This window comes from Pseudorasbora parva, chromosome 25 (assembly GCF_024679245.1).
Source record: "Pseudorasbora parva isolate DD20220531a chromosome 25, ASM2467924v1, whole genome shotgun sequence".
Lineage (NCBI taxonomy): Eukaryota > Metazoa > Chordata > Actinopteri > Cypriniformes > Gobionidae > Pseudorasbora > Pseudorasbora parva.
Window position 1 is genome coordinate 10,765,759 of NC_090196.1, and position 26,227 is coordinate 10,791,985.

At 45.0% G+C, this 26,227-nt stretch overlaps 1 protein-coding gene across 1 annotated transcript in view; it reads right to left on the reverse strand.

Annotated features, from left to right (window-relative positions):
• The window catches only part of ptprjb.1 (protein tyrosine phosphatase receptor type Jb, tandem duplicate 1), a 103,283-nt gene that overhangs the window by 41,805 nt on the left and 35,251 nt on the right, over positions 1-26,227 (reverse strand). The window contains exons 9-13 of the mRNA XM_067436582.1: positions 22,818-23,084; positions 22,344-22,440; positions 22,192-22,236; positions 21,904-21,991; positions 21,627-21,717 (exon numbers count right to left, since the gene is read on the reverse strand). Coding sequence (XP_067292683.1) covers positions 21,627-21,717; positions 21,904-21,991; positions 22,192-22,236; positions 22,344-22,440; positions 22,818-23,084 — 588 coding nt within the window. The remainder of the gene's footprint in view (positions 1-21,626; positions 21,718-21,903; positions 21,992-22,191; positions 22,237-22,343; positions 22,441-22,817; positions 23,085-26,227) is intronic.

Here is a 26,227-nt window from a genome sequence, read left to right on the forward strand (position 1 = left end):
CCTATCCCCACTTACCTTCTGAAAACATTTCTGCCTTCACTTATTCAACCCATTACCCATATTATAAATAGATCGCTCTCCACTGGTTATGTTCCGCATGATCTAAAAGTAGCAGCTGTAACTCCAATACTAAAGAAGTCTGGCCTTGATAATACAATTCTGAATAATTACAGACAAATATCTAACCTCCCTTTCATTGCCAAATCGCTTGAGAAAATCGTCATAGTACAACTGCAGTCTCATCTAGAGCAAAATAATCTTTTTGAACCACTTCAATCGGGTTTCCGTCCCTATCATAGTACTGAAACAGCTCTTTTAAAAGTGCTAAACGACCTCCTCCTGATTTCAGATTCTGGTGCACACAGTGTACTTGTTCCTGAAGGCATGAGTTAACAGAAGTGGAAGGATGAGTTGAATTGGGTTTAACTGTGAAATAAATCTGAATATCATCAGCATAACTGTGAAAGCAAAGACCATGTCGTCTGATTATCTGACCTAGTGGCAGTACATAAATGAGAAATAAGAGCGGACCAAGTACAGAACCTTGAGGTACACCATGAGTGATAGTAACGGTACTTGATCGATCTTTACCTATTCTTACAAACTGCTGTCTATCTGTGAGATACGAGGTCAACCACTGAAGAGCAGCACCAGTGATGCCTATCGCAGACAGACGGGAAAGGAGCGTGGAGTGGCACACAGTGTCAAAGGCCGCACTGAGATCGAGCAGAACTTAAAACCTGGATGACTGATAACTTCCTACAATTAAATACCGATAAAATGAAAATCTTGTTGATTGGCCCTAAATCTCAAAATTTGCTACATGACATTTTCATTAATATTGATGGAGTACGGATTAACCCTTCAAAAATTGTGCGTAATCTGGGGGTATTGCTTGACTCTTCATTATCTTTTGACTCACATATTGGTCAGACAGTTAAGACATGCTTTTTCCACTTGCGAAATATTGTACGTATCCGCCGATCCCTCAACTTTAATGATTCTGAAACCGTTATTCACGCATTCATTACCTCACGACTTGACTACTGCAATGCTCTATACAGCGGCTTACCAGCAAAGGCTATACATCGCCTCCAAATGGTACAAAATTCTGCTGCCCGAGCACTAACTTTTAATAAAAAATCTGTCCACATCACTCCCATCCTCAACCAACTTCACTGGCTTCCTTTGGCCAGCCGCATCCAGTTTAAACTGTTAGTTTTAGTCTACAAAGCCATTCATGGCCCTGCACCACTATACCTTGCTGAGTTAGTTCACAGGTATGTTCCTGCCCGGACCCTCAGATCCAGCAATGATAATCTGCTTGTTGTACCAAAGTTTAAACGCACTACTATGGGAGGTAGGGCTTTTAGTGTTGCTGGCCCTACATTATGGAACAAGCTGCCCTTGACTATCCGTAACGCACCGACTCTACAGTTGTTTAAATCCGAACTTAAAACTCACCTGTTTTCTTTGGGCAGTAAATAATTATCTCTCGCACCAAATCAGCCATCAAAGTGATCATACACCTTTTCATGTTACATGACTAGTTGCTGTTAATTGTTCGGTTTGATTATGTAACTTCTTTGTTGTTGTTGTCTATCTGGAGTTGATTGTTGTACACCTGCTTGTTTATTTGTTATCATGAACAGGCCGATTGTTTTGTACTACATTGTAAAGCGACCTTGGGTTCCTGAAAGGCTATAAAAAATAAACATATTATTAAAAATAAACATATTATGATCATGTTGGGTAAGTACTCTGTGTATCATTAAATTATTTTATTTTTTTACAACACCGGCAAAGATTGTTTATTCCAGCGTGCGTTCAGACAGGGTGTAAAATGTGTTATTTTGGCAAGGTTGCCTGCTAAAATTTGCACTCATGGGTCTATATATCACATAATAGTCGCTTCAACCCGCGGACATAGAAAACAACCCACGGAGAAAATGCGGACTTGGCAACACAGCGCAGTTGAAGTCTGTTGACATTTGACAAAGCGTCACTTCGTTTCTCTGATTGGTTGTAGGTCTATGGAGCAGTTTCAGACTCATATTCTGACTAGAATTGAGTATGACCACGTCAGGCTAATGTCCAGTGACTTTAAAGGTAGCTTTCTTTCACAAACTGGAAGTATAAGCACGTGTTTATGTAACATGCAACTTATGCCCTGGAAAAGTCTCTCCACGTCAGTGAATGCAAAGGATAACGTGAGCTAAAGGATGAGACAGAGCTACAACATTAAAGCAACCAAAACTCTTGTTTTTCTCCACCGCAAACTCTTATCACCCAGACAGAATTTAACAAAATAATATCTAGATATATATAGTTGAGGACATGCTGCTATTGTTGGCAGTTGAGTCTGATTCTTTCTGGGCAATCATTGCGAAAATACCCGTGAGAGAGTGGGTAAGCCCGCCATACAAACTTGAGAGCACTTCTTGTGAGGAATTAATTTTGTGAGGAACAAAATAATTCAGGTAGGCCAGTGGTTCCCAAACCTGTCCTGGGGACTCCCTACTAGTGCACATTTTGCATTTCTCCTCATCTAACACACCTGATTCAACTTATTAGCTCATTAGTAGAGACTGCAAGACTTTAATTAGGTGTGTCTAATGAGGGAGACATAGAAAATGTGCAGTAATGAGGGATCCCCAGGACAGGTTTGGGAACCACTGAAGTAGGCTACAGTATGTCCACCAGTTGTAAAGTTGTGTGACAGTTTTAGAACTGTAATGTGCACTACAAAGAGTCTAGGCTATGTAAGTTAGGCTAATATATATTTGTATTATTATTATTTTCTATGTTTGGTAGGCATATCTTAAGGAGCATCATTTATTTTTAGATTTATTTGTTGGCCAGTTGGGGTCTGTGCAATAAGTATTACAGTTCTAAATAATCTATTTTGTTTTATTGTTCCACTATAGTACTAATAGTACTGAATTTGATAGGTGTCTCTCACATTGTCCCACAGCAACATAAAAAAGAGTAGATTAGTGTACAATGTTTTATAATAATAATTTATTCTATTTAGTGTCCATTTCATGCATTTAACATGTAATATTGGGTGCATGTTATGTGACATATTTTAACATTTAAAAAAAGAGTACTACACAGTAGTTACTTTTCCTGGTAATTAAAGGGGTGGTTCGATGTTTATGGGGCGCAGTATAAAATATCTTAATTTTTTTTTTTTTTAAACGCCGTATTTTTCTTATATTTTACCTTTATTCCACACCACTGTCTCCACTGTGCTTTGAACAGCTCATTTTCTTCCTGCTTCTATGAAGCCCATCCCTCCAAAAAAACGCAATGGATCTAAGACCTAAGAAGATTAGTTAGATGGCCAAATGTAGTTTCATGTATATTTATTAGCTGAAGTGCCAAGCACAGGTTGTCCGGAAATGCCACGCCCCTTACCATTACAGGCAGAAGTTACATCTGTACATCCATGTACATAAACACTGCCCCAGATGTGACTTCTGCCCATAATAAGCTCGCAAGGGTTTATGATGACACCAACCTGGGAAGAAGCTCGTTGTATTCCAAACCGGACGTTTTTGTAGGCAATAAACGTCTCGGTTACGTATGTAACCCTAGTTCCCTGAGGGAACGAGACGCTGCGTCGAAACGCTGTGAGAACGCCTCTGTTTAAATGCGTCGTGAAGCGCCTGTAGAACCATTCCATCGGAAAAAAGATCGATCGTCGGCGTGATGACGTCATCGACCGGAAGCTATAAAACGTCCGTGAAAACAAACAGGAACTAACTTCTGATAAAGCCTGAAGTAAGTGATCACGGACACGCCGGGAGTATGGCAAAGCGACGCAGCGTCTCGTTCCCTCAGGGAACTAGGGTTACATACGTAACCGAGACGTTCCCTTTCGGGGAACTCGAGCTGCGTCGAAACGCTGTGAGAACGCTTATACCCACATCGCCATAGGACCAAGTGTCTCGTATGTGTGAAGCCGAAGCGCACACGGTTACGAGAGTACCTGTGCCCCTACAGTAGATGCCAGGTCTAGTTCGTAGAACCTGACAAAGGTAGAAGGAGACGACCAACCGGCCGCGTTACAGATATCATGGAGGGAAGCCCCCGACAAAAGTGCTTTAGAAGCAGCCATACCCCTGGTTGAGTGCGCCCGGACAGCCAGTGGAGACGGCTGCCCGGTAGCTTCATAAGCAAGTGAGATGGCCTCGACCACCCACTTGCTCATCCTCTGCTTGGATACTGGGGCCCCCTTCTTAGGGGGTCCAAAGCAAACAAACAATTGTTCAGTTTTTCTCCACAGGGCAGCTCTGTGGACATAAGTATCCAGTGCCCTCACAGGACACAGCAGATTTAATCTTTCCTGGTCTGACGTCATAAATGGAGGAGGACAGAAGGCTTGTAGAGTGATGGGGCCCCGTGGGCTCGTAGGAACCTTGGGGACATAACCCGGCCTGGGATGCAGAAATGCTTTCACCATCCCTGGCGCAAACTCTAGACATGAGGGCTCTACCGACAGAGACTGAATATCTCCTATCCTTTTAAGAGATGATATGGCCAAAAGGAAGATGGTTTTTAGAGTGAGGAACTTATCCGAAACCTCCTCCAGAGGTTCGAACGGAGGTCCGGACAAGCCCCTCAAAACAATGGCCAAGTCCCATGCCGGGACCCTCGAGTGCATAACTGGCCTCAACCTTAATGTGCCACGAAGGAAGCGTGTAATTAGAGGGTGTCTTCCCAAAGACACTCCACTGCAAGGGACGTGGACAGCACCCAAGGCCGCCACGTACACCTTAAGTGTGGAGGGGGTCAACCCTGCAGAGAACCTCTCCTGCAGGAACTCCAGCACTGTACCAACCGGGCAGTTAACTGGATCCCACTGGCGTTCTCTGCACCATGCTGAGAAAAGTCTCCATTTCAAAGCGTACAGCTTCCTTGTGGACGGAGCTCTGGAGTGTAGGATGGTCTCTACGACCTCGGCCGAGAGACCCTCCTCTATGAGCCTAGCCCCCTCAGAGGCCAGGCCCACAGTTTCCACATCTCTGGGCGTGGGTGCAGGAATCTCCCGCCCGCCTGAGAGAGTAGATCCCTCCTGGTCGGAATCTCCATCGGAGAGCCTTCCAGGAGAGATATCAGGTCCGCAAACCATACTCGGGTCGGCCAGTTCGGAGCCACTAGAAGTACCTGGGCCCCGTCCCGGCGTACCCTCTCCAGAACTCCTGGAAGCAGGACAATCGGGGGGAAGGCGTACAGAGGCAGCCTCGGCCACTCCTGTACCATGGCATCCAGCCCCAGCGGGGCCGGATGGGTCAGAGAAAACCACTGCGGGCAGTGAGAATTCTCCGCCGAAGCGAACAGGTCTATCTCTGCCTTCCCATAAACCTTCCAAAGGAGCTCCACCACCTCTGGATGGAGTCTCCATTCCCCGGGCCTCGGCCCCTGTCTCGACAGGCTGTCTGCTTCCTGATTCAGGGCCCCCGGGATATATACTGCCCTGACTGACAGCAACTTCCCTTGGGCCCACAGGAGGATCCGATGTGCCAATTTGTCCAACGGACGAGACTTCAGACCCCCCTGGTGGTTTATGTAGGCCACCACGGACGTGTTGTCTGTTCTGACTAGTACATGGTGGCCCCTGAGGTCGGGCAGGAACTGTTTCAATGCAAGAAACACTGCGAGCATCTCTAGCCGATTTATGTGCCAGTGCCGCTGATGCTCCTGCCATAGACCCTGGGACGAGCGACCACTCATGGTCGCCCCCCAGCCCGTGAGAGAGGCGTCTGTCGTTAGCGTTACGCGACGAACAAGAGCCCCCAACACGGGACCCTGAGATAAAAACCCCGGGTTTTTCCACATGACCAGAGCACGTAGGCATCGCCGCGTGACTTTGATCGTGCGGAGCGGATTTCCCCTCGGGGAGAACCCTTTTGTCTTGAGCCACCACTGCAGTGGCCTCATGTACAGTAGGCCAAAAGGTATCACGTTGGACGCTGCTGCCATGAGACCTAACAGTTTCTGGAACTGTTTCACAGTGACGGCTCGGCCTAGCTTCTGTTCTTTGGCGGCTGCCAGGATCGATGCTATGCGTGTTGGCGATAATTGCGCCCGCATAATTACCGAGTCCCAGTTCACACCCAGAAAAGTGGTTCTCTGAGCCGGAGAAAGCACACTCTTCTTGGCGTTCAGCCTCAACCCCAGCTTCGACATATGGGCGAGAACAGCATCTCGATGCTGAACCGCCATCTGCTCTGTATTCGCTAGAATCAGCCAGTCGTCGATATAGTTCAATATGCGGATGCCCTGTAGACGCAGCGGCGCCAGAGCTGCATCCACACACTTGGTGAACGTGCGGGGTGACAGTGCTAGACCGAAGGGAAGTACACGATATTGGTATGCCTCTCCCCCGAAGGCAAACCTCAGGAACTTCCTGTGATGTGGAAGGATGGAGACATGAAAATACGCATCTTTGAGGTCTATGGTGACAAACCAATCCTCCGATTTGACCTGCGCTACAATCTGTCTGAGTGTAAGCATCTTGAATTTGAGCTTGGCCACCGAGCGATTCAATAGCCGCAGATCTAATATCGGGCGTAAGCCCCCATCCTTCTTCGGCACGATGAAGTAACGGCTGTAAAAGCCAGACTCCCTGCTGGGAGGGGGAACCCTCTCTATAGCCCCTTTTTGCAGGAGTGTCTCTACTTCCTGTGCCATTACCAGAGCCTGCTCCGGGCCCACCTCTGTAGGCAGGACACCGCAGAAAGGAGGTGGCCGACTTCCGAATTGAATGGCGTACCCCCTTTCTATTATCTGCAGGACCCAACGAGATATATTTGGTAGACGTTTCCACTCGTCTAGAAAATCTACTAAGGGAACCAGCCTCTCGAGGCTGGCCTCTGGTGTATTTTGAGCAACAAGCACAGTGCCCTGAAGCGGCGGACCGGCAGGGAACAACTGACTTGACTGCTCGGGGACCCCCCGAAGGGGGTGCGGACCACCCTCGGGTGGCCCGCGGAGACCGACTGCGCCCCGGCATTGCGGCAGGGTTGGCAGCGCGGCCCCCCGAGGGTGCCGTAGGGAAACGGGTACCGTAGGCAGGGGTAAGCACCGTTTCCCTACGGGGGGAACCACCCTCAGCGTCCTGACGCTTCTGGCGTCAGGAACGCTTCGACGAGGCCTTCTTGGCGATCAGGACTGTCCGCAGATCAGCCCTGCCCCTCGAAGGCCTCGTCTGAGAGCGCCGCCCCTCGTCCCCACGCTGAGGGGGAGCTCGGGCAGCGACGCTCTGTTTCTGCTGAGCCCTGTAGGAGGAGCTCGTACTCGGCTTGGGCTGCTTGGTGGTATCAGCAGCAGCCCCAGGGACCTGGACCCGGAGAGGGAGGAACTGCTTGAGCGCCGCAGCTTGCTTTTTCGACTCCTGGAACCTCTCGGTGACAGTGTGAACTGCGTCACCGAAGAGGCCTCCAGGAGAAAGCGGCGCATCGAGCAGAAAGGCTTTCTCCCTCTCCTTGATGTCTGTGGGGTTTAACCATAGATGCCTCTCCGTAGCCACCAATGCTGCCATGGAGCGGCCCACACATCTGGCCGTCTCCTTGGTGGCCCGGAGAGCTAGATCGGCTGATGATCTTAATTCAGCGATAATATCACCCCCCACAGCATCACTACCGTCCAAATCCCTTAGCAGGTCAGCCTGGTATGCCTGCACGATAGCCATCGTGTGCAGGCATGCAGCCGCTTGACCCGCCGCCGAGTACGCTTTACCCACCATCGCCGACGTTGTTTTTAGAGGTCTGGTGGGTAAAGTCGGGGCCTTCAGGGACGATGCCGAGGAAGGCGAGAGATGGCTCGCAAGCGTCTCTTCAACCTTTGGCATCGCCCCATAACCATACTGTCTCAGCCCGCAAATGTTGCTGTAGACCGAAGTCTGCGGGCTGAAGACACGATATGAAGCCGGTCTCTTCCACGATCTTGCCACCTCGGTGTGCAAATCGTGGAAGAACGGCAGGCCCCGTCGCTGAGGTTCTGAAGCGCGAGACGGCAGGAAGCGTTCGTCTAGCTTACTATGACGTTTTCTTCCTGCCTCAGATCTTTCAGTGGGCCAGTCGATGTTTAATCTGGCCACTGCTCGCGTCAAAACCTCAACTAGCTCCTCACTAGCAGGGGACTGAAGTGGCGAATCTTCAGTATCGATACTTTCAACGTCCACCTCCTCAGAGCTGGACAGATGAAGTACCGGCGGCTCTCTCGGGGGGGAAGAAACCGCCATGCGTGCTTCCATGCCCCGAGAAGAACCGCTGGATGGAGCAGGTGAGGGCAGAGATAAGGCAGCGCCCGTCTCTAACCCCTCTGCAACATCCAATTGTGATCCCCACGACTGCAGCCTCCGCTCCGCCTCGGCGGCAGCGGGACCAGAGCCGCGGGGAACACGAGCCGAGGCACCCTCCTCGAAGAGTGCCCGGCGGGAGCGCAGCGTTCTCAGTGGCATACGCTCACAGTGCTCGCAAGCAGCCCCCTCGAGGGCTGCCTGGGCATGCTGCGCTCCCAAGCATGCAACACAGAGAAGATGTGTGTCCCCGCCCGTGATGTAGCGTGGGCAGGGAGGAACACACTTTCTGAAATTGCTGCTTTCACTCGCCATTTCTATCTATTTATTTTCTCTTTTTTCTGTTAATATATGTAATATTTAACAAAAAGGGTGGAAAATCTCTGCTTTCTTGTATAATAGACAGACAAAAACACCAAATAGACAGACAGGTTCACACAGATCGCTTGCTGAAGGCTCAGAAGCTAGTTCCTGTTTGTTTTCACGGACGTTTTATAGCTTCCGGTCGATGACGTCATCACGCCGACGATCGATCTTTTTTCCGATGGAATGGTTCTACAGGCGCTTCACGACGCATTTAAACAGAGGCGTTCTCACAGCGTTTCGACGCAGCTCGAGTTCCCCGAAAGGGAACTGCCATAACTCTTAAAGATAATATCTCAATTTGCATTAAACTTTCAGTGCTGTAACTTTGCAGATAATGTTTATGCTCAAGCAGCAACATTACACACTAAATAAGGTTAAAAAAGTGAAATCTCATGCAACCACCCCTTTAATTACTTTTATAATGATGTAACCCAATTACTAATTTAGTTACTATTTGTAAGTAACTAGTAACTTTAACTAATTACTTTTTTTAAGTAACTTGACCCCCGCCCCACTGTAAGTATCAAACAATACTGTTCACCTTTTGGCTGCCGTTTTTTTCTCTTTTTCCAAGATTCCCAAGGATTTAAGTCCTAGCTGTTATGTTACAAACAGAGAGGGCACTGGAGACAGTGAAACACAGTTTATTGACACCTCCAGGATGAGAATGGAAGAGGTGAGTGCTGGCAAGTAGAATCCAAGGTGTGTGACACAAGGGTAATATGATATGTCTCTGTTGCAGGTGTTTGGCAGATTGGCAGAATAGAGTGATGGAGACAAGGAGCAGGGAGACAAGACATGGAGACACTCGGGAGACAAGGAGACACAGGTAAGCATTCAGGTGAGTCCATAGAAGCAAGCATCAGCAGTAGCATGTGCAAATGAGACCGGACAGTAACTGAGTGAATGATCAGGGTTTAAGTGCAGATGGTGATTGTGGTGTGCTGATGAGGTGCAGGTGCGTGCAATCAGTATTCGGGTGACTGCGAGCTTGTGTCTGGGAGAGGGTGGAGCATGGCGTACTTGTAACATTACCTCCCCCTCTATGGCCATCTGTGGAAACAGAAACAGATGGGGGGTGAGGTTTTAACAATGACACATAGAAAGTGGGGTGAATCGGGTACTGTGGAGGTAGCTGAAGTTTGTAGGTGACTGGGTTGATCTGCTGCAGGATGGTGAAGGGGCCAACGAATCTGGGACTCAACTTCTTGCACTGCATACGCAGTCTGATGTCCCGCATTGACAGCCAGACCTTCTGCCCTACTTGGAATGTGGGAGTCTTGGAGTGGCGAAGGTCGGCTGTCATCCTGTGTCTGCGGAGAGCCCTCTGATGGTGGTGTTCAGAGTCCCAGACCCTCTCACTCTCCCGGAACCAGTAGTCGACAGCAGGGACGTTGGAGGGTTCCCCTGACCAGGGGAAGAGTGGTGGTTGATAGCTGAGTACGCACTGAAATGGGGTGAGACCGGTTGTAAGCTGGCAGAGTGATTTTTGTGCGTACTCGGCCCATCCTAAAAACTGGTTCCAGGAGTCTTGGTAGCAATGACAGAAGGTATAGAGGAAACGGCCAATCTCCTGAATCTTGCATTCTATCTGCCCGTTCATTTTGAGATGGTATCGTGAGGACAGGCTCACGGTCACACCTAGGAGGGAGAAGAAGGTTTTCCAAACCTTGGAGATGAACTGTGGGCATCTGTCTGATACGATGTCTTCAGGAATGCCATAATATCCCCAAAATGTGGTTGAACTGTTTCAGAAACAGTTCAGCTGTTTCCACAGCAGTGGGTAGACCCTGGAGTGGGATTAGGCAGCAGGACTTGGCAAAACGGTCTACGTCCACTAGTACACAAGTGCAATTCTCGGAGACTGGCAGGTCCATGATGAAATCCACTTCCAGGTGTGACAACTGTTGGGTATGGGCAGAGGATGGAGTTTCCCAGCTGATAGGTGGTGTGGACTCTTGGCCATGGCCCTACATCCCTGCATGTACCTTCTGACATCTGGGGCCACCAGAAGCATTGGCATAGCAGTGAGAGGGTTTCATTGACCCCAGGGTGACCAGTGCCCAGAGAGGTGTGTGAGGATTGAATTAGCAGAATGCGACAATGTCTGTGACGAACCGCAGGTAAAGAGGGCAACCCGGCGGAACGTGGGTGGAGGCATAGGCAGAGGGCAGGGTCTCTTCTGACCAGGTGATCGGGAGACGAAGAGTTGCACAGGAAGGATGGGTTCTAGCTCTTCTTTGTTCTCCTCTGGACTATGGATTCTGAAAAGGGTGTCCACCTTGATGTTCTTGGTTCCAGATCGATAGGATATGTGGAAGTGGAACCGTGTGAAGAATAGCGCCCATCACATCTGGCGGGGATTTAGGCTTTTAGCCTCTCGGAGGTAACTCAGGTTATGGTCTGTGAGGAACATAAATGGATGTTTGGTGCCTTCTAACCAGTGCCTCCACTCCTCCAAAGGCAGCACGATGGCAAGGAATTCACGGTTGCCAATGTCATAGTTGATTTTCGCCGGGTTGAGTTTGTGGGAGAAGAAGGCATATGGATGGAGGCGACTGGGATTCCCCTGCTGCTAAGACAGCGGTGGTGAAGGCGTTCTTCAGGGTCTGGAAGGCTTCGTGGCAGCTGGAGTCCAGGACAGAGACTTGGGCTTGTTACGGAGGATGCTGGTGAGTGGACTGGAGATGGTACTGTACTTGTGGATGAATCGTCGATAGAAATTGGCGAAGCCAAGGAATCTTTGGAGCTCTTTCACGGTGGATGGAGTTGGACAGGATCGTACAGGCTTCCACCTTCCCCTCGTCCATCCAGATGCCACTGTGGTCGATGTTATACCCGAGGAACTGCACTAAGGGCTGGTGGAACGTAGATTTCTCGGCCTTCATGACAGGTGGAAGCTCCTCAGGTGTTGAAGGACCTCTGTAACGTGTCGACGATGTTCGGCCAGGCTCTGGGAGTAGATCAGGATGTCATCGATGTAGACCAGCACAAACTTATGGAGAAACTCCTGGAGCACCTCATGGATGAAATCCTGGAATATGGAGAGTCCATAAGGCATGACTTGATATTCATAATGGCCGGTGGGCGTGACAAAGGCGGTTTTACACCCTCACGTATCCGGATTAGGTTGTATGCGCTGCGGAGGTCCAGCTTCGTGAACACAGTGGCACCATGTTCCAGGGCAGCTGGGACGAGAGGAAGGGCGTACCTGAATTTAACGGGGATGTTGTTGAGTGCCTGTTAATCGATGCAAGGTCGCAAGCCTCCATCCTTTTTGCAACGAAGAAGACGCTTGAAGCAGCAGGGGAAGTGGATGGACGGATGTAGACTTGCTTCAGTGCCTCCTTGATGTACTCCTCCATGGCCTTCTCCTCCGGGAGTGAGAGAGGGTAGATCTTTCCTTTGGGCACTGGTTCACCGGGCAGCGGATCAATGGCACAGTACCATGGCCGATGGGGAGGCAGCTTGGAAATCCGTTGGGGACAGAAGATGTCGCTGAAGGGGGCATAAGAGGACGGGACATCATCCTGTTGGACTTTCGATGGACATAGTGCAGACATGGAGATGGGAAGCAGTCCGGGAAACAGGTGTCGCCCCACTTCAGGACTTCCCCCGTCTTCCAGGAGATGACTGGGCTATGCTGCTCTAGCCATGGGCGCCCTAAGATGATGTCAGCAGTGGACTCCTCCAGAACAAGCAGATGTAACCCTTCCATGTGGAGGATACCAACTTGAATGCCGATAGGGCCAACCAAGCAACTGACCTGCCTCTGACCAAGAGGTCTCCCAGTTATCGATTGGATCTGGTTAGATAGTCGGAGTGGCAGTCATGCAGAGTTTGAGCTGGCGGCAAAGGGTCCCCGAGATGAAATTGCCGGCTGACCCAGAGTCGAGGAGGGCGGTAACTGGAAGGGAAACACCAGCAGCAAGGTTGACAGTGGTGGTGAGTGGTTTCATCTTTTGAAGGGAAGGAATGGTCGCACTCACCATAGGACGTGGAGGACGGACGGGGCATTCAGTGATGTAATGCCCAGGGAAACCACAATACAAACAGAGACCCTGGGTCAGCCGCCTCTGCCGCTGTCAGTCTCGAGTTATCCAGTTGCATGGCCTCGTTGGCAGGTTCTGGAGAGTTAACAACATCTGTTCGGCGGAGGTATGGAGAGAAGGACGACTGGCCCTGGTGTTCTTCGATACACGACTGCATACAAGTGGCGAAGAGGATGGAAAGTTGGATAAACCGTTCTAACCTAATAGAGCAAGATGCAGCCGCACTCGAGGATCCAGACCCTGTCGGTAGGTTGTTATCAGGGATTGTTCATTGCAGCCACTGGCAGCCGCAAGGGTTCGGAACTGTAGGGCATACTCATTGACAGACTGAGAACCTTGTTTTAAGTGATAATGCTGCTCACCGATCGATGAATGCCAAGACAACCGTCCCAAAGACCTCCTTGAAATGTGTGATGAAACCGGACAGGGTCTGGATCACAGGACTGTCGTTGGCCCACAAGAATTCCGCCCATCGGTGTGCTTTACCAGATAACTGTGATGTGATGAACGCCACTTTGGTGCGACCATGTGGATATAAGTTCGGCTGCATCTCCAGGACCAGTGTGCAATGAAACCCATTGCAATCCTCCGCTGAACCAGAGAAGGGTGCTGGTCTGGCCATGGGACTGGCACACTCCATCGATGAAGAAGAAGCAGTGTTGTTTCTGGAAGTGCTCGCTGGTGAAGGTGCAGGTTTGCTGGTGGGAAGAGCTCACCCAACAGCATTGACGAGCTCTTGGAACGGGTACGGGGTGCTCATCCTAGTGTATGGTGTTGGTCCGGTCTTCTGTTACAAACAGAGAGGACACATGAGTATTGACACAACCAGGATGAGAATGGAAGAGGTGAGTGCTGGCAAGTAGAATCCAAGGGGAGTGACACAAGGGTAATACGATACGTCTCTGTTGCAGGTGTTTGGCAGATTGGCAGAATGGAGTGATGGAGACAAGATGTGGAGACACTCAGGAGACAAGGAGACACAGATAAGCATTCGGGTGAGTCCGTAGAAGCAAGCATCAGCAGTAGCGTGTGCAAATGAGACCGGACAGTGACTGAGTGAATGATTGGGGCTTAAGTGCAGCTGGTGATTGGCGTGCTGATGATGTGCAGGTGCATGCAATCAGTATTCTGGTGACTGTGAGCGTTGTGTCTGGGAGAGGGTGGAACCTGGCGTGCTTGTAATATTATGGACCTCACTGCTGAGAGACATTCATCCTCATAGCCAAGCAACAGTAGATGTCCAGGATTTACTGCACGTTCACGTTACCACTGTTCCAGAAGACACTCCTAAGTGTCTTAAATCATCTGTGTATCACTCAAACTACATGGTTCCATAGGGGTTAATGCAAAGCTCTTGTATGTTCTATTAATTATGGAGCAAGAACCCCATTAAGGAACCATACTTCCAAAGATAATTGTGTTCAATAAACCAAAGTATTGCCAAAGTGGTCCTGTCTGAACTTTTGTTATTGACCAAATACTTTTCTCCCCACCATAATTTATAAACAAATTCTTTAAAAATGAGACAATGTAATTTTCTTTTTCCCCCCTCATTCCGTCTCTCATAGTTGAAGTGTACCTATGATGAAAATTACAGGCCTCTCTCTTATTTTTAAGTGAGAGAACTTGCACAATTGGTGGCTGACTAAATACATTTTTGCCCAATTGTAATGGAAGAAACAGGGAAGGAGAGGGAGCTAACTTAATGTTTTTATTTATTTATATTTTTTATAATGTATTAATCATTATAGGCTACAATAATAATAATCATTAAAGCTGCAAGCAACATTTATCTGGGTTCGAGCAATTAAGGCCTTTAACCCTTGTATGGTGTTCGGGTCTGTTAGAACCTTTTTCCTTTTTTATCGAAAGAAAAATGATATGATTAATAATTTTTTCAAACTGAGACTCATTGGCCTTGGCTCATTTTCTGTGAGGAATATATATCAAAACACATTTTCAATGACCACACACTGTACACCCCCCCTACACATTTATATTACACACAGGATGTTCGGGTCCACTGGACCCGGGGCTCATAAAAGTGTGGGAATTGTAGGTCCTGTGTACATTTACTCTGTCCTCCTCCTGTCAGGGCTGCTGTTAGTGTGTGTGTGTTCACGTATATGGTTTATGAGGACACAAATGTGTATAATGACATCGATATTACAATGTAAACATGGTTTATGATATCCTCATACTAAAACATACTAAATGGTGTTTTTTGAAATTCAAAAAAATGGCAAAAGTTTTCTGTGATGGGTAGGTTTAGGGGTAGGGTTAGTGTAGGGGGATAGATTATACAGTTTGTACATTAGAAAAACCAGTATGCCTATGGAGAGTAATTATACACCACATATCCAAGTGTGCGTGCGTGTGTGTGTGGGGTGGGGTGGGGTTGCGTGCGTGTGGGTGTTATGTGTGGGTGTGTGTGTGTGCATGAGTGTGTGTGTATGTGTGTGTGTACGTGCGTGAGAGAGAGATTGTGTGTAAGTGTGAGAGAGTAGCTACAAGAGTGAGTTTTGTTTCTACCTCTGCCGTTCCCACACGAGCTTGCAATTCTTAAATGTGATCTAACAAAGGTAAAGAGAAAATATTAACCATAAATGCTATTTATATTGCTTGTAATTGGGATGAAGTAAACATCTGTTGAGTATTTTAACATAACATTTTTGATTTTGTTGAATTAAAAACCCAAAAATGCAGCGGGTCCACCAGACCCATGAACACTCGCTGAGTAACAAAAATATGAACACCACACAAGGGTTAAGGCACATGCATAAAAAGTTTTACATTTTATTTAGCAAGCTTATAAATATTTTGATCATAGAGAGAGAAGACCATTTATAGCCAATACAAGGCAGTTTAGCATAGGAAATCTATGGTATTAAAGCTTTTTATCAACTATAGTGCCACCTCAATCTCCATAAAAGTTTCAATGCTTCTTTAAAGTCATATGCTCCATGTGCCAACCTATTTTCGTTAAGTTTTGAGTTTTCGTTCAGGATTAATAGGCTTTTGAGCATGTTTTGCCAGACCCATTCTATAAATTACACTAATATAGCGGCCCAAAGGGTAAATTTCAAAAATGTTTTGATAACTGTTGATCAGGAGAGTCCAGAGAAGCATTCTACAGTGGTTTGGTTCCGATCGGGCAAAAAACCTAGGACTAGCTTGCAAAAGTATGTTAACAATCTTAAAATTTAACAAACAATATGTCAAACACCACGTGATTATAGAGCTATAAAACTTGCTAGAGCCAACTAGTGGTTATTTCTTTTAAAATTTTTACAGACATCTAGGACCATAATTGTTTTGCTTCAAATCCATAGTATAACTTTGTTATTTGTGTAGTTATACAAATGGTAATCCATAAGGCAAAAACATGGTTTTATTATAATAACTTCCCAACTTAAATTATAATAGCCTCATGACTTACTTTAAAACTCTAATAGAAGGGCTAATATAATAATGCACATATAACTTCAGGATGGCCACTGGTGAAAGATTGTCTCTCTGCTTTGTTTTATAAGAAATATTGGTAACACTTTACAATAAGGTTCATTAGTTAACATGAACTAATAATGAACTGCACTTTTAAAGCATTTATTTATCTTAGTTAATGTTAATTTCAACATTTACTAATGTATTATTCAAATCTTGTTAACATTTGTTAATGCACTGTGAACTAACATGACCAAACCATGAACAGCTATATTTTTAATAACTAACGTTAACAAAGATAAACTAATGCTAAACAGAGGTGTTGTTCATGGTTAGTTCATGTTAACTTATGCATTAACTAATGTTATTTAATACAACCTTATTATAAAGTGTTACCAAAATATTTATGTCTAGAGTTCCTAATGTCCTGTAATGTCAACTTTTATATAGTAGTACTAGTCAGCATGCATCAAAGGGATGTTAATACTTTACTAGAGTAAAACTACTGTAAAACAACATACAGCAACATATAGACGATGGGAAATATGGAATGATTTACTATCAGATATTACATATTTTAATTTTAAAAAAGTGTTTTTAAACTTTAAAAGAACATTTAATGGCACAATAATAAATTGTTGATTTTGATATTTGGAATGAATTTTGGGTTTGTACGTTTCATTGACTTTTTATTGTAGTGGATTTAATGTAGTTTTGTGTTTTGTACTTGTTGGGATGTCAGAAAGAGTAACCACTGCCTAGGAACTGACTGATGGGGATCCAAATAAAGAAATTAACTTTTATCTAGATGATCAAAGAAATGTTTTAAAAACAGAAATGCTTTTAATGTTTTTTTTTTTTAGCAGTCTTGGTTCCTCAGAGATTGTCCATGCATATGTGTCAAATTTGTTATAAATATCTCATTTCATTTTGAAGTTCTAGACCAGGGGTGTCACTGTCCTGAGCTTTAGCTACAGCTTGCCTCAATAGACATACTAGAAACTTCCAGACAGGTGTGTTAAGACCTTGATTAGTTGGTAGAGGTGTGTTTAATTGGAGTTGGAGCTAAACTCTGCAGAACTGTGGCCCTCCAGGAGTAGGATTGGCCACCCCATTATAGATAGTTACAGTATATTTATGAGTATAAAAATGACCCATGGGCAACATTGATTGGATTTCACTTCCTATCATAGTTTCGACACTTGGACATTATTGTTTAGCTATTGACCTATGTTATCAAATTTCCTGTGGTGGTTTTGGCTCATTTGGACTAGCAGTTTTGAAGATAATCACAAAAGTTTTGTAAGTGCTAAATTACACTGTTACACAAACCACAAGGCAAAACCTGCCATGTTTGTGATTGTTAGACTTGGCAAGGATTCAGGAGTATATGGAGGTGATTTCCGTGAAAAACACTGGCTTGAAACTTCTTAGGCTACTTCAAGGCATTGTGCTGATAATGCAAACTATGTTTTTTGAGATACACCAATGTTCTCATAGACTATATGGCACACTGGACAAAGGGACTGCATGCCACTTATTATCAGATTAATGGTTGGGAGTGGTTGTAGCCATTTTTTATGCCATTTTTTCCTCTTACAGCGCCACCAAGTTGACAATCCTCGCAATTTTTTCAAGTGACAAAAGTTTGAACTCATAGACATGTGACCCAAGTTTTGCAAAAATATGTCTTTCCATTCACAAGTTATAGTCATTTTCGTTAAATTGCCCCTCGACACTATGAACATTTTGGTTCTCCTTAGCGACCATGAATCGTATTTTTTTTTTTTTTTTCATAATTATTAATAGTCTCGCTCCAAAGAACATTTCTACAGTGTTTTGGTTCCAATCAGGGAAAAGATGTGGGAGAAGCTTACAAAAGTAAGTTTTTCAAAAAACCCAACATTTCTCGAAATTGGTGCCTGAAGGGCCAGCCAATACGAGGCATGCGTTTTGTCCATCCCGAGCCAAGGATTCCAACGATATAAGACACTTGAGCCCACACCTAACGGTTAAGGAGCTATGAGGCGTTTCATACTTTTGCTCGCTGTAGCGACCCTGTAAGGCCGATTGGGGCGTGCCTCGGTAGTCAGTGTGAGTAGTACCAGCCCTGAAAGTTTCAAGTCTCTACAACTTACGGTTTGGTCTGCCCGATCAGTTTTAGATGGAGAACGATGCATCATGTGAAAATTAACAATAACAATAGGGTTTCAGCCTTTCAGGCTCGAACCCCTAAAAATAATAAAAACAATACTAACAGTAGTACTAACAGATACATATGGTTCAAAAGTATTTTATTATAAATATTTGCCTATATTACAGCTCCCTCTTAGTGCTCTTGTCTTTTTCTCCTTTTCCATCTCCAAACTTATTCTGCTCACAGGTATCAGAGGATAGTGCATGCCCTCCTGCTTTGTTGCAATTTTAAGATTTTTGTAAAATATTTAAAATTTTTACTTTACAAACTTACAGTGGTTTAAGATTAATATGTTTTAGGCTCATTGTTTTTTTTTGTTTTTGTTTTTTTGAAGCTGCGGTTGCTTATTTGTCTTGTAAGAATTGGCAAAACTGCTGAAAACTTATTTTTAGCAGCTTCAGAAGCGGCCAATCGACTGAGACTGCCTTGCTCTCGGTAACTGAGGCACTGAGACTGGCAAAAGCAGCTTCCAAATCCTCAGTGCTCATCCTGCTGGATTTGTCTGCTGCTTTTGACACAGTTAACCACCAGATCCTCCTGTCAACACTTAAGAAGACGGGGATCTCAGGAACTGCACTCCAGTGGTTCAGGTCTTACCTCTCTGGTAGGTCCTACAGGGTGTCATGGAGAGGTGAAGTGTCTAAGTCACATCATCTAGCTACTGGGGTTCCCCAGGGCTCAGTGCTTGGACCACTTCTCTTCTCCATCTACATGTCATCATTAGGCTCTGTCATTCAGAAACACGGCTTCTCCTATCACTGCTATGCTGATGACACTCAACTCTACTTCTCATTTCAACCAGATGATCCTACAGTCAGTGTTCGTATCACTGCCTGTCTGACAGACATTTCTGACTGGATGAAGGAGCATCACCTTCAACTTAATCTTGCAAAGACAGAATTACTTGTTTTCTCAACCAACCCAGCATTTTATCTAAATTTCTCCATTCAGCTTGGTTCATCAACCATAACTCCCTCCAGGACAGCTAGGAACCTTGGAGTTGTGATTGATGACCAGTTAAACTTCACTGACCACATTACTGCAACAGCCCGGTCCTGCAGATTTGCCTTATACAACATTAGAAAGATTAGACCCTTCCTATCAGAACAGGCTGCACAACTCCTGGTTCAAGCTCTTGTTCTCTCCAGACTGGACTATTGTAATGCTCTTCTGGCTGGGCTTCCAGCATGCACTATCAAACCCTTGCAGCTGATCCAGAATGCAGCGGCGAGAGTGGTCTTTAATGAGCCGAAGAGAACGCATGTCACGCCTCTCTTCATCAGACTGCACTGGTTGCCAATGGCTGCTCGCATCAAATTCAAGGCACTAGTTCTCGCCTACAAAACAACCACTGGCTCTGCACCAATATACCTAAACTCGCTTGTTCAGACTTACACACCCTCCAGAAGCTTGCGTTCTGCGAGTGAGCGACGCCTCGTGGTTCCATCCCAAAGAGGCATGAAATCGCTCTCACTGACATTTTCCTGGACCGTTCCCACCTGGTGGAACGACCTGCCAATCTCAATCCGTGCTGCCAGGTCTGTAGCCATTTTTTAAAAACATCTTAAGACACATCTCTTCCAATTGCACCTGAACAATAAAGAATAGCACTTAACTATCCATTAATTTTTGTTTGTTTGTCCAAAAACAAAACAAAAAAAACCTGTGTACTGTGCTAATTACCTGAGACTTCTTACAGCTCTCACAGGATGTTGGCCTTGTTTGTTTCGTTGCTTCTATTGCTCTCCCCTTTTTTGTAAGTCGCTTTGGATAAAAGCGTCTGCTAAATGATTAAATGTAAATGTGTTTTAGCAGAAACTATGCATCTTCCCCCTGGGCTGGCAACATGTGCCTCTCCGTAGCAGCCAGAGCAGATGGAATGAAACGTCTCGGTTACGTATGTAACCCTCGTTCCCTGCTCCCTTTCGAGATCAGGTAGTGAACCTGCAAGCGCTGCCTTCGGAGGAGGCAGACCCAGCCCTAGCTTTGCTGTGTCCGGTCCACGCTCCTCGCGCTTACATCGACCGGACCCAAAGCTTTCAGACCTCAGAGCAACTCTTCGTCTGTTACGGAGGCCAGCAGAAGGGAAAGGCTGTCTCCAAGCAGAGGTTAGCCCACTGGATAGTGGATGCTATAGTCTTGGCTTACCAGTCCCAAGACGTGCCTTGCCCGTTCAGTGTAAGAGCACACTCCACTAGGAGTGTTGCTTCTTCCTGGGCGCTGGCTCAAGGCGCTTTGCTGACAGACATATGTAGAGCTGCGGGCTGGGCGACACCTAACACGTTCGCTAGATTCTATAGCCTCTGTGTAGAGCCAGTATCTTCCCGCATCCTCGCACCCAGTGGCCAGGAGCGTTAAGTGCCCGTTCTAAGTGTCGGCTTGCAAACGCCACTCCCGCCCTCTGGGCCGGATACGTGCGTCTATTGTCTCCAGTTGTGTTCCCCGGGAAACCGGCTAACCCTGTCAAGCTCCTCCATCACCCCTTCTGTGTCAGACGTTGCGGACCGTCTGACGCCAGGCCTGCACCCGTATGCTTGTGTAATGTGGTTGTAGGCTGGGTTCCATATGTAGCAGTTCCCTCACGGCAACCCCATATGTGTATTCCTCCCCGGTACCAGCTACCCTTCGGGCTAGCCCCATGTCTTTCCCTGGACAGAGCCCGCTCTGTCGTCTCGAAGTAGGATTGGTCTCTAAAGTAAGATCCCATTCGTCGGTTCAGTTCTGACGTACGTCGAACGTGACCGACTGAAAGGGAACGCAGCATTGTGTAGCTTTTGACAGGGAACAATGGCAACCAGCAACTGTTCTCTTCCTTCTGAGACTGTAAAGTCAAATATTATAAATAAATAAATAAATAAATAAATAAATAAATAAATAAATAAATAAATAAATAAATAAATACATACATACATACATACATACATTGAATGTTACATTTTCAATTTCTGTGTGATCCATATCCATATGTGGAAATTAACTGAAAATGTATCTTGATTTTCTGCAAAGTGAATAGCTCAGGTGCAATTCATGTAATTCCTCATAATTCTGCGCTTGTTTATTTTATTAACATTTTAACCATAAATTAAAATGTATTCTTATTATTTGCAATAATGGAAATTTAAGAGAGTGATGTCATTGTGTCAATCAGCGAGTCAATTTTCAGGAAATTTTGCACTATTCAGATTCAAGCGTGTGACTTTGGAAAGCTCTCGCCACCTTTTAATATAATATGCAACAGTCAGGCAGTCAGTCTACTCACAAGGTAAAACATTGGTATAACGGTTCTTCGCCTTGTTTTCAATAGCCAGGGCAGAGTTCTTTGATTGTGTTGTTCCAACAGATTTCAATTCCTGAAACAACACAGGAATTAAAAGTACGTTAGATCTAGATATTTTAAAATCTTTTATATTTTATATATTAGTCTATTTGACAAGTCATAAGTAAAACTGTTTATATAGTTTTGTTTGTATTATAATAGAAAGTAGTACATTAGGACAGTAGGATTAAAAACACATATTTGTGTATCCGATGTGTACCTCATAGTCTTCTGCAAAACCACAGTTGGAATCTGCATGTTTCTGCTTAAAGTACTCTTCATAATCTTCTATTCTTAAAGCACAATTACTGTGTATGATTAAAAAAAAAAAAAAAAAAAAAAGAATATTGTTACAACTTAAAAATTATTAAAACAGTATGTGGATTAACTATAAAATGTTACTTACATTGTATCTCTGGAAATGGAAAGTAAAAAAAAAAATCAATAAATTTCAGTAACAATAAAGTTCATCATTCTATAAATGTTCATCTATATCAAACAAACTTACCCAATGCTGTGTACGGGGATGTCAGTACATTGTTTTTTGGTTTGTCTGGAATAGAGAGTAATAGAAAAATGTTAATACAATTAATCTGGATAATTTCTGTTTATCTTGAGCTCTATCCAATCTTAATTTCTCTGATGATACTGGCAACCCACCTTCTTGAATAGAAGAAGAGAATGAAAGTGATAATGAAGAGAAGACAGATTATTGGCACAACTATGCCAGCAATCAGGCCAGTTGAGTTTTCAGGATCTACATTGACAATAGAAAAATAAATACATAAATATGTTAACAATAAAGAAACTGCAGTTATAGTATTGTAACTTAATCCATATTTTGATGTTCTTTCTTCTGGAATAGGAGGGAGTTCACTTTGTAATGTTTTTTTTGTTTTTTTTTTTACATTTACATTTACATAAAAGAAGAAAGCCATAAATGATTATAGAAAACCCTATTAGACATTTTAATGTATAACAGCCAGTGTACTGAAATGCAAAAAAAAAACAAAAAAACGTTTATTTTTATTTTGATAGAGGTTACATTGATAGTCTCTAATATTTTTTTTATGAAGGAGCTGAGGATAATTATCAGAAACAGAGGAAGAGGACATATTTTACAATTCTACATACTGGTAGGTTGTGAGCTGCAGAAAGTTTTGCCTTCTGTTGAATTATCCGCTGCCACAGCTCTGATGCAGAATGTGCAATTGACTCCAGCAGTCAAATCAATGATTTGATATTTAGTATTCATAGTTTTACCAGTAGTTACATTCATCTTTTCCCCAGGGATCCAATAAACTTTAAAGAAAGATCTATGTCCACTTGGCTCATCCCATGTCAACAAAAAAGATGATGTTGTGACTTCAGATGTTAATAAATTCCTAATCACATCTGGCTCTGTGTGAGGGAAGAAAAGAGAATATAGGAATTAATATGTCATATTAATATACATATATTACATATACATATAATATATTAGTAAAAGTGAATTTTGCAAAATAAGTGTCCTTTAAGATTAAATATCCATTACACTGAAAGTCAAATCTAAAAATACTTAAATATTGATTCTGTAGCAGGAGCATTGTATAGAGATTTGGACAAAGGAATAGCTCTAAAAAGGTAGCACTTTACTTGAAGGGGTGTGCATAAGACTGACATGACACCTTCATAATCATGACATGACACGTCATGAATATGAAGGAGTTTGTATAGATGTTTATGACAACTGTAATGAAGTATCATTCACTCAATTGTCATTTTTTATGTAAACATGACATTATGGGAGATGTCTTTGTCATGACAACTTGACATTACCAAGACAACATAACCTGTCATACCTGCACGGGTATAAATAAGGAAGTGGAATAACGCATCACTGCTTTCTACTTCAGAGCCAAACAGTGAATGTTTCCTATTTCTACGAAGAGTGTTCTACAAGTGAGTCTCGTGACACTGTTCTCTCGTGAGAAGGTCTACTGTTGCTTCCAGTGCGGGTGTGATGGCACACTTCAGCAGGTGGTCACTACAGAGAGTGAAAGACTGTTGGTTCTTCTTCTCGTCCAGAAGCAGGGTGCCGGACGTAAGGGAGGCGCCCAGCCCGTTCAGGGCCTTGCTAAATCTGCAGGCAAGCACAAGGGGAAGTGGCACTGAGATAGGCAGCCCAGGGAGAACAGGAGCTGCTCCTGTTCCTGTTCCTTTTAGCACTCCTCCCCCACCCCCTGGAGGAGGCCCTGACTGGTGTCAACACTCTGCCACTGGCTCTTCAGAGTCCAGTGGTTTCCACATCTCTCCCTTGGCCCCAAGAGAGCCAGGTTGGCAGTATGCAATTCCGGGCTTTACCACTCCCTTGCTACCCTCCTTTCGCCAGGGAGCAGCAGTGTGGGCCCTGAGGACGCCAGCAGGCCTTCTCACACACACTCTGCACTACCTTGGACCTAGACTACACTCCGGGCCGCCTCGGGGCTTCTATTCCAGGTCTGTCTGTTCCACCTTACTGCCCTACCCCGGGTATGTTGGTGGTGCCGTTGGTTCTGCTGGTTTGATCTTTGGTGGCTTGGCTAAATCTCCCTAGACCATCCAGCTGGCTCATCCCATCAGACTCTGCTATACGATTTAGTTTGCCTACCGGTCTTCCAAGTACAAGGGCATCCTCTTCACCTCTGTGCAAAGCAGCAATGCTCAGGTCTTGCGGTCAGAGATTGATGTCCTACTGGCGAAGGACGCGACTGAGCCGGTTTGGACTGGGACAAACTTGGACTTTACCCGGAGGTAAAATTCTATTTCATGCATACTGAGCTTTTTAAAACTGTTAAAGACTTGGATTCCCGTGCTGGAAAAACATGGACAAAAATTTAAAAAAGTGGAGGTTTGATGGAGTATCTCTGTGCCAAAATTTCTCCTGGTTTCTCACAAGTTTCAGAATTTTTTTTGAGTATTCTGCGTGACGTCAACAAGGGCAACCTTTTCTTGTACGGGCAGTTCTGCCGGAAGTGCGCATGCAACACCGGGTGACCAGAGCGAGTGCGAAAGCAGTAAGAATCCTATCAAAGTGCTTTGCTTGGCTTTAGGGAAGTCGTCGGCTGTGTTGCACAGGTCCCACAAAATCAACAATGTCACCAAATAAGTGTGTTTTTGGTTGTCAGGGGTAAGACAACTCTTTACAGCTTCTCAAAGAACCCAGGGTTAAGGGAACAGTGGAGTTTGTTTGATGGAGTTTGTTTGATGGAGTTTGTTTTTCCGCTGCAGCAACGGAGTTGTGCAAGTGTTTTTGTTTGTTTTCTATATTTTGGAGATTATCGTTTTATAAACAAGGCCTAGTTCGACGCCGGATTTGCAGATCGTCTAATGCTGATGAATGGAGCGGTCCCAACTATAAAGGTTCACAGACATGCGTTGAAATCACAGGCAGTGAGTGAAACTGCTTCAAATGTTTTTGGCTATCAGTGAAGTGCACATTAAGTAAACAACATGACTGGATATAGTTAATTTATCACTGGAGCATGCGATGTATGGTGTGTGTTTGAATACATTTGTTTAGCTGACCACTATAGGTGTTTGTTAATTGTAAAACCACTCCAAACACCGATATATAAAATGTGGGTAAATATGCTGAATTAAATTAATTATTCCATATTAAACCTAGTTTAAGGTTTTAACGCAATAGCTCCACAATAGCTCCTCATCATTCTTTAGCTCCACCCACAAGATATGCTTCCATCTGCTTGGTTTTAATCGGAAAGACTCCGTACAGCATATCTTTCTTTTACACATATAATAAAACTAAAGACTTTTTGGAGATATGAAGGATGCAATACTACTATATAGATGCTCAAGATTGACATGAGATTGACTGAAACGGAGTGTAACACCCCCCTTTAAAGGGTTACTTCAGAGATTAGCATATGGCTTTGTATCAGTAGAAACCCTGGAGTATATTCGAATGATTGTGCTCTCCCGCCCTCATATCCCCCTGAGACAAGAGATTTATGGATTTCATTTCTGGAAAAATTCCTCTGATGACGCAAATATCATACATTTTTGGCCAGAGGCTAAAGACTAAATGGTAAATGGTAAATGGTAAATGGACTGCATTTATATAGCGCTTTTAACAGACCCTATGGCCATCCAAAGCGCTTTACATTTTGCCTCACATTCACCCATTCATACACCGACGGCGATGTCAGCCATGCAAGGCGCCATCCAGCTCGTCGGGAGCAGCTGGGGTTAGGTGTCTTGCTCAAGGACACCTCGACACTTGGTCAGGTAGAAACAGGGATCGAACCACCAACCTTTCGGTTTGTAGACAATCTACATGAACCACTGAGCCACTGCCGCCCCGACTAAAGCCAGCAGAGGTAGCCATTTCCGCATGTTGTCATCTCTCGCATGGACTGAACACTGGCAGTGTATCTGACGCGAGCGGAGTTGTGTTTACCTCAGCTCTCATCACGTGCTCATTCAGCTCATCACGAATATATGTAATTTGACTCCTGATTGTGCTGTGCTAAGTGTCACACTATGCTGTGTGAAACTCCCTCAGC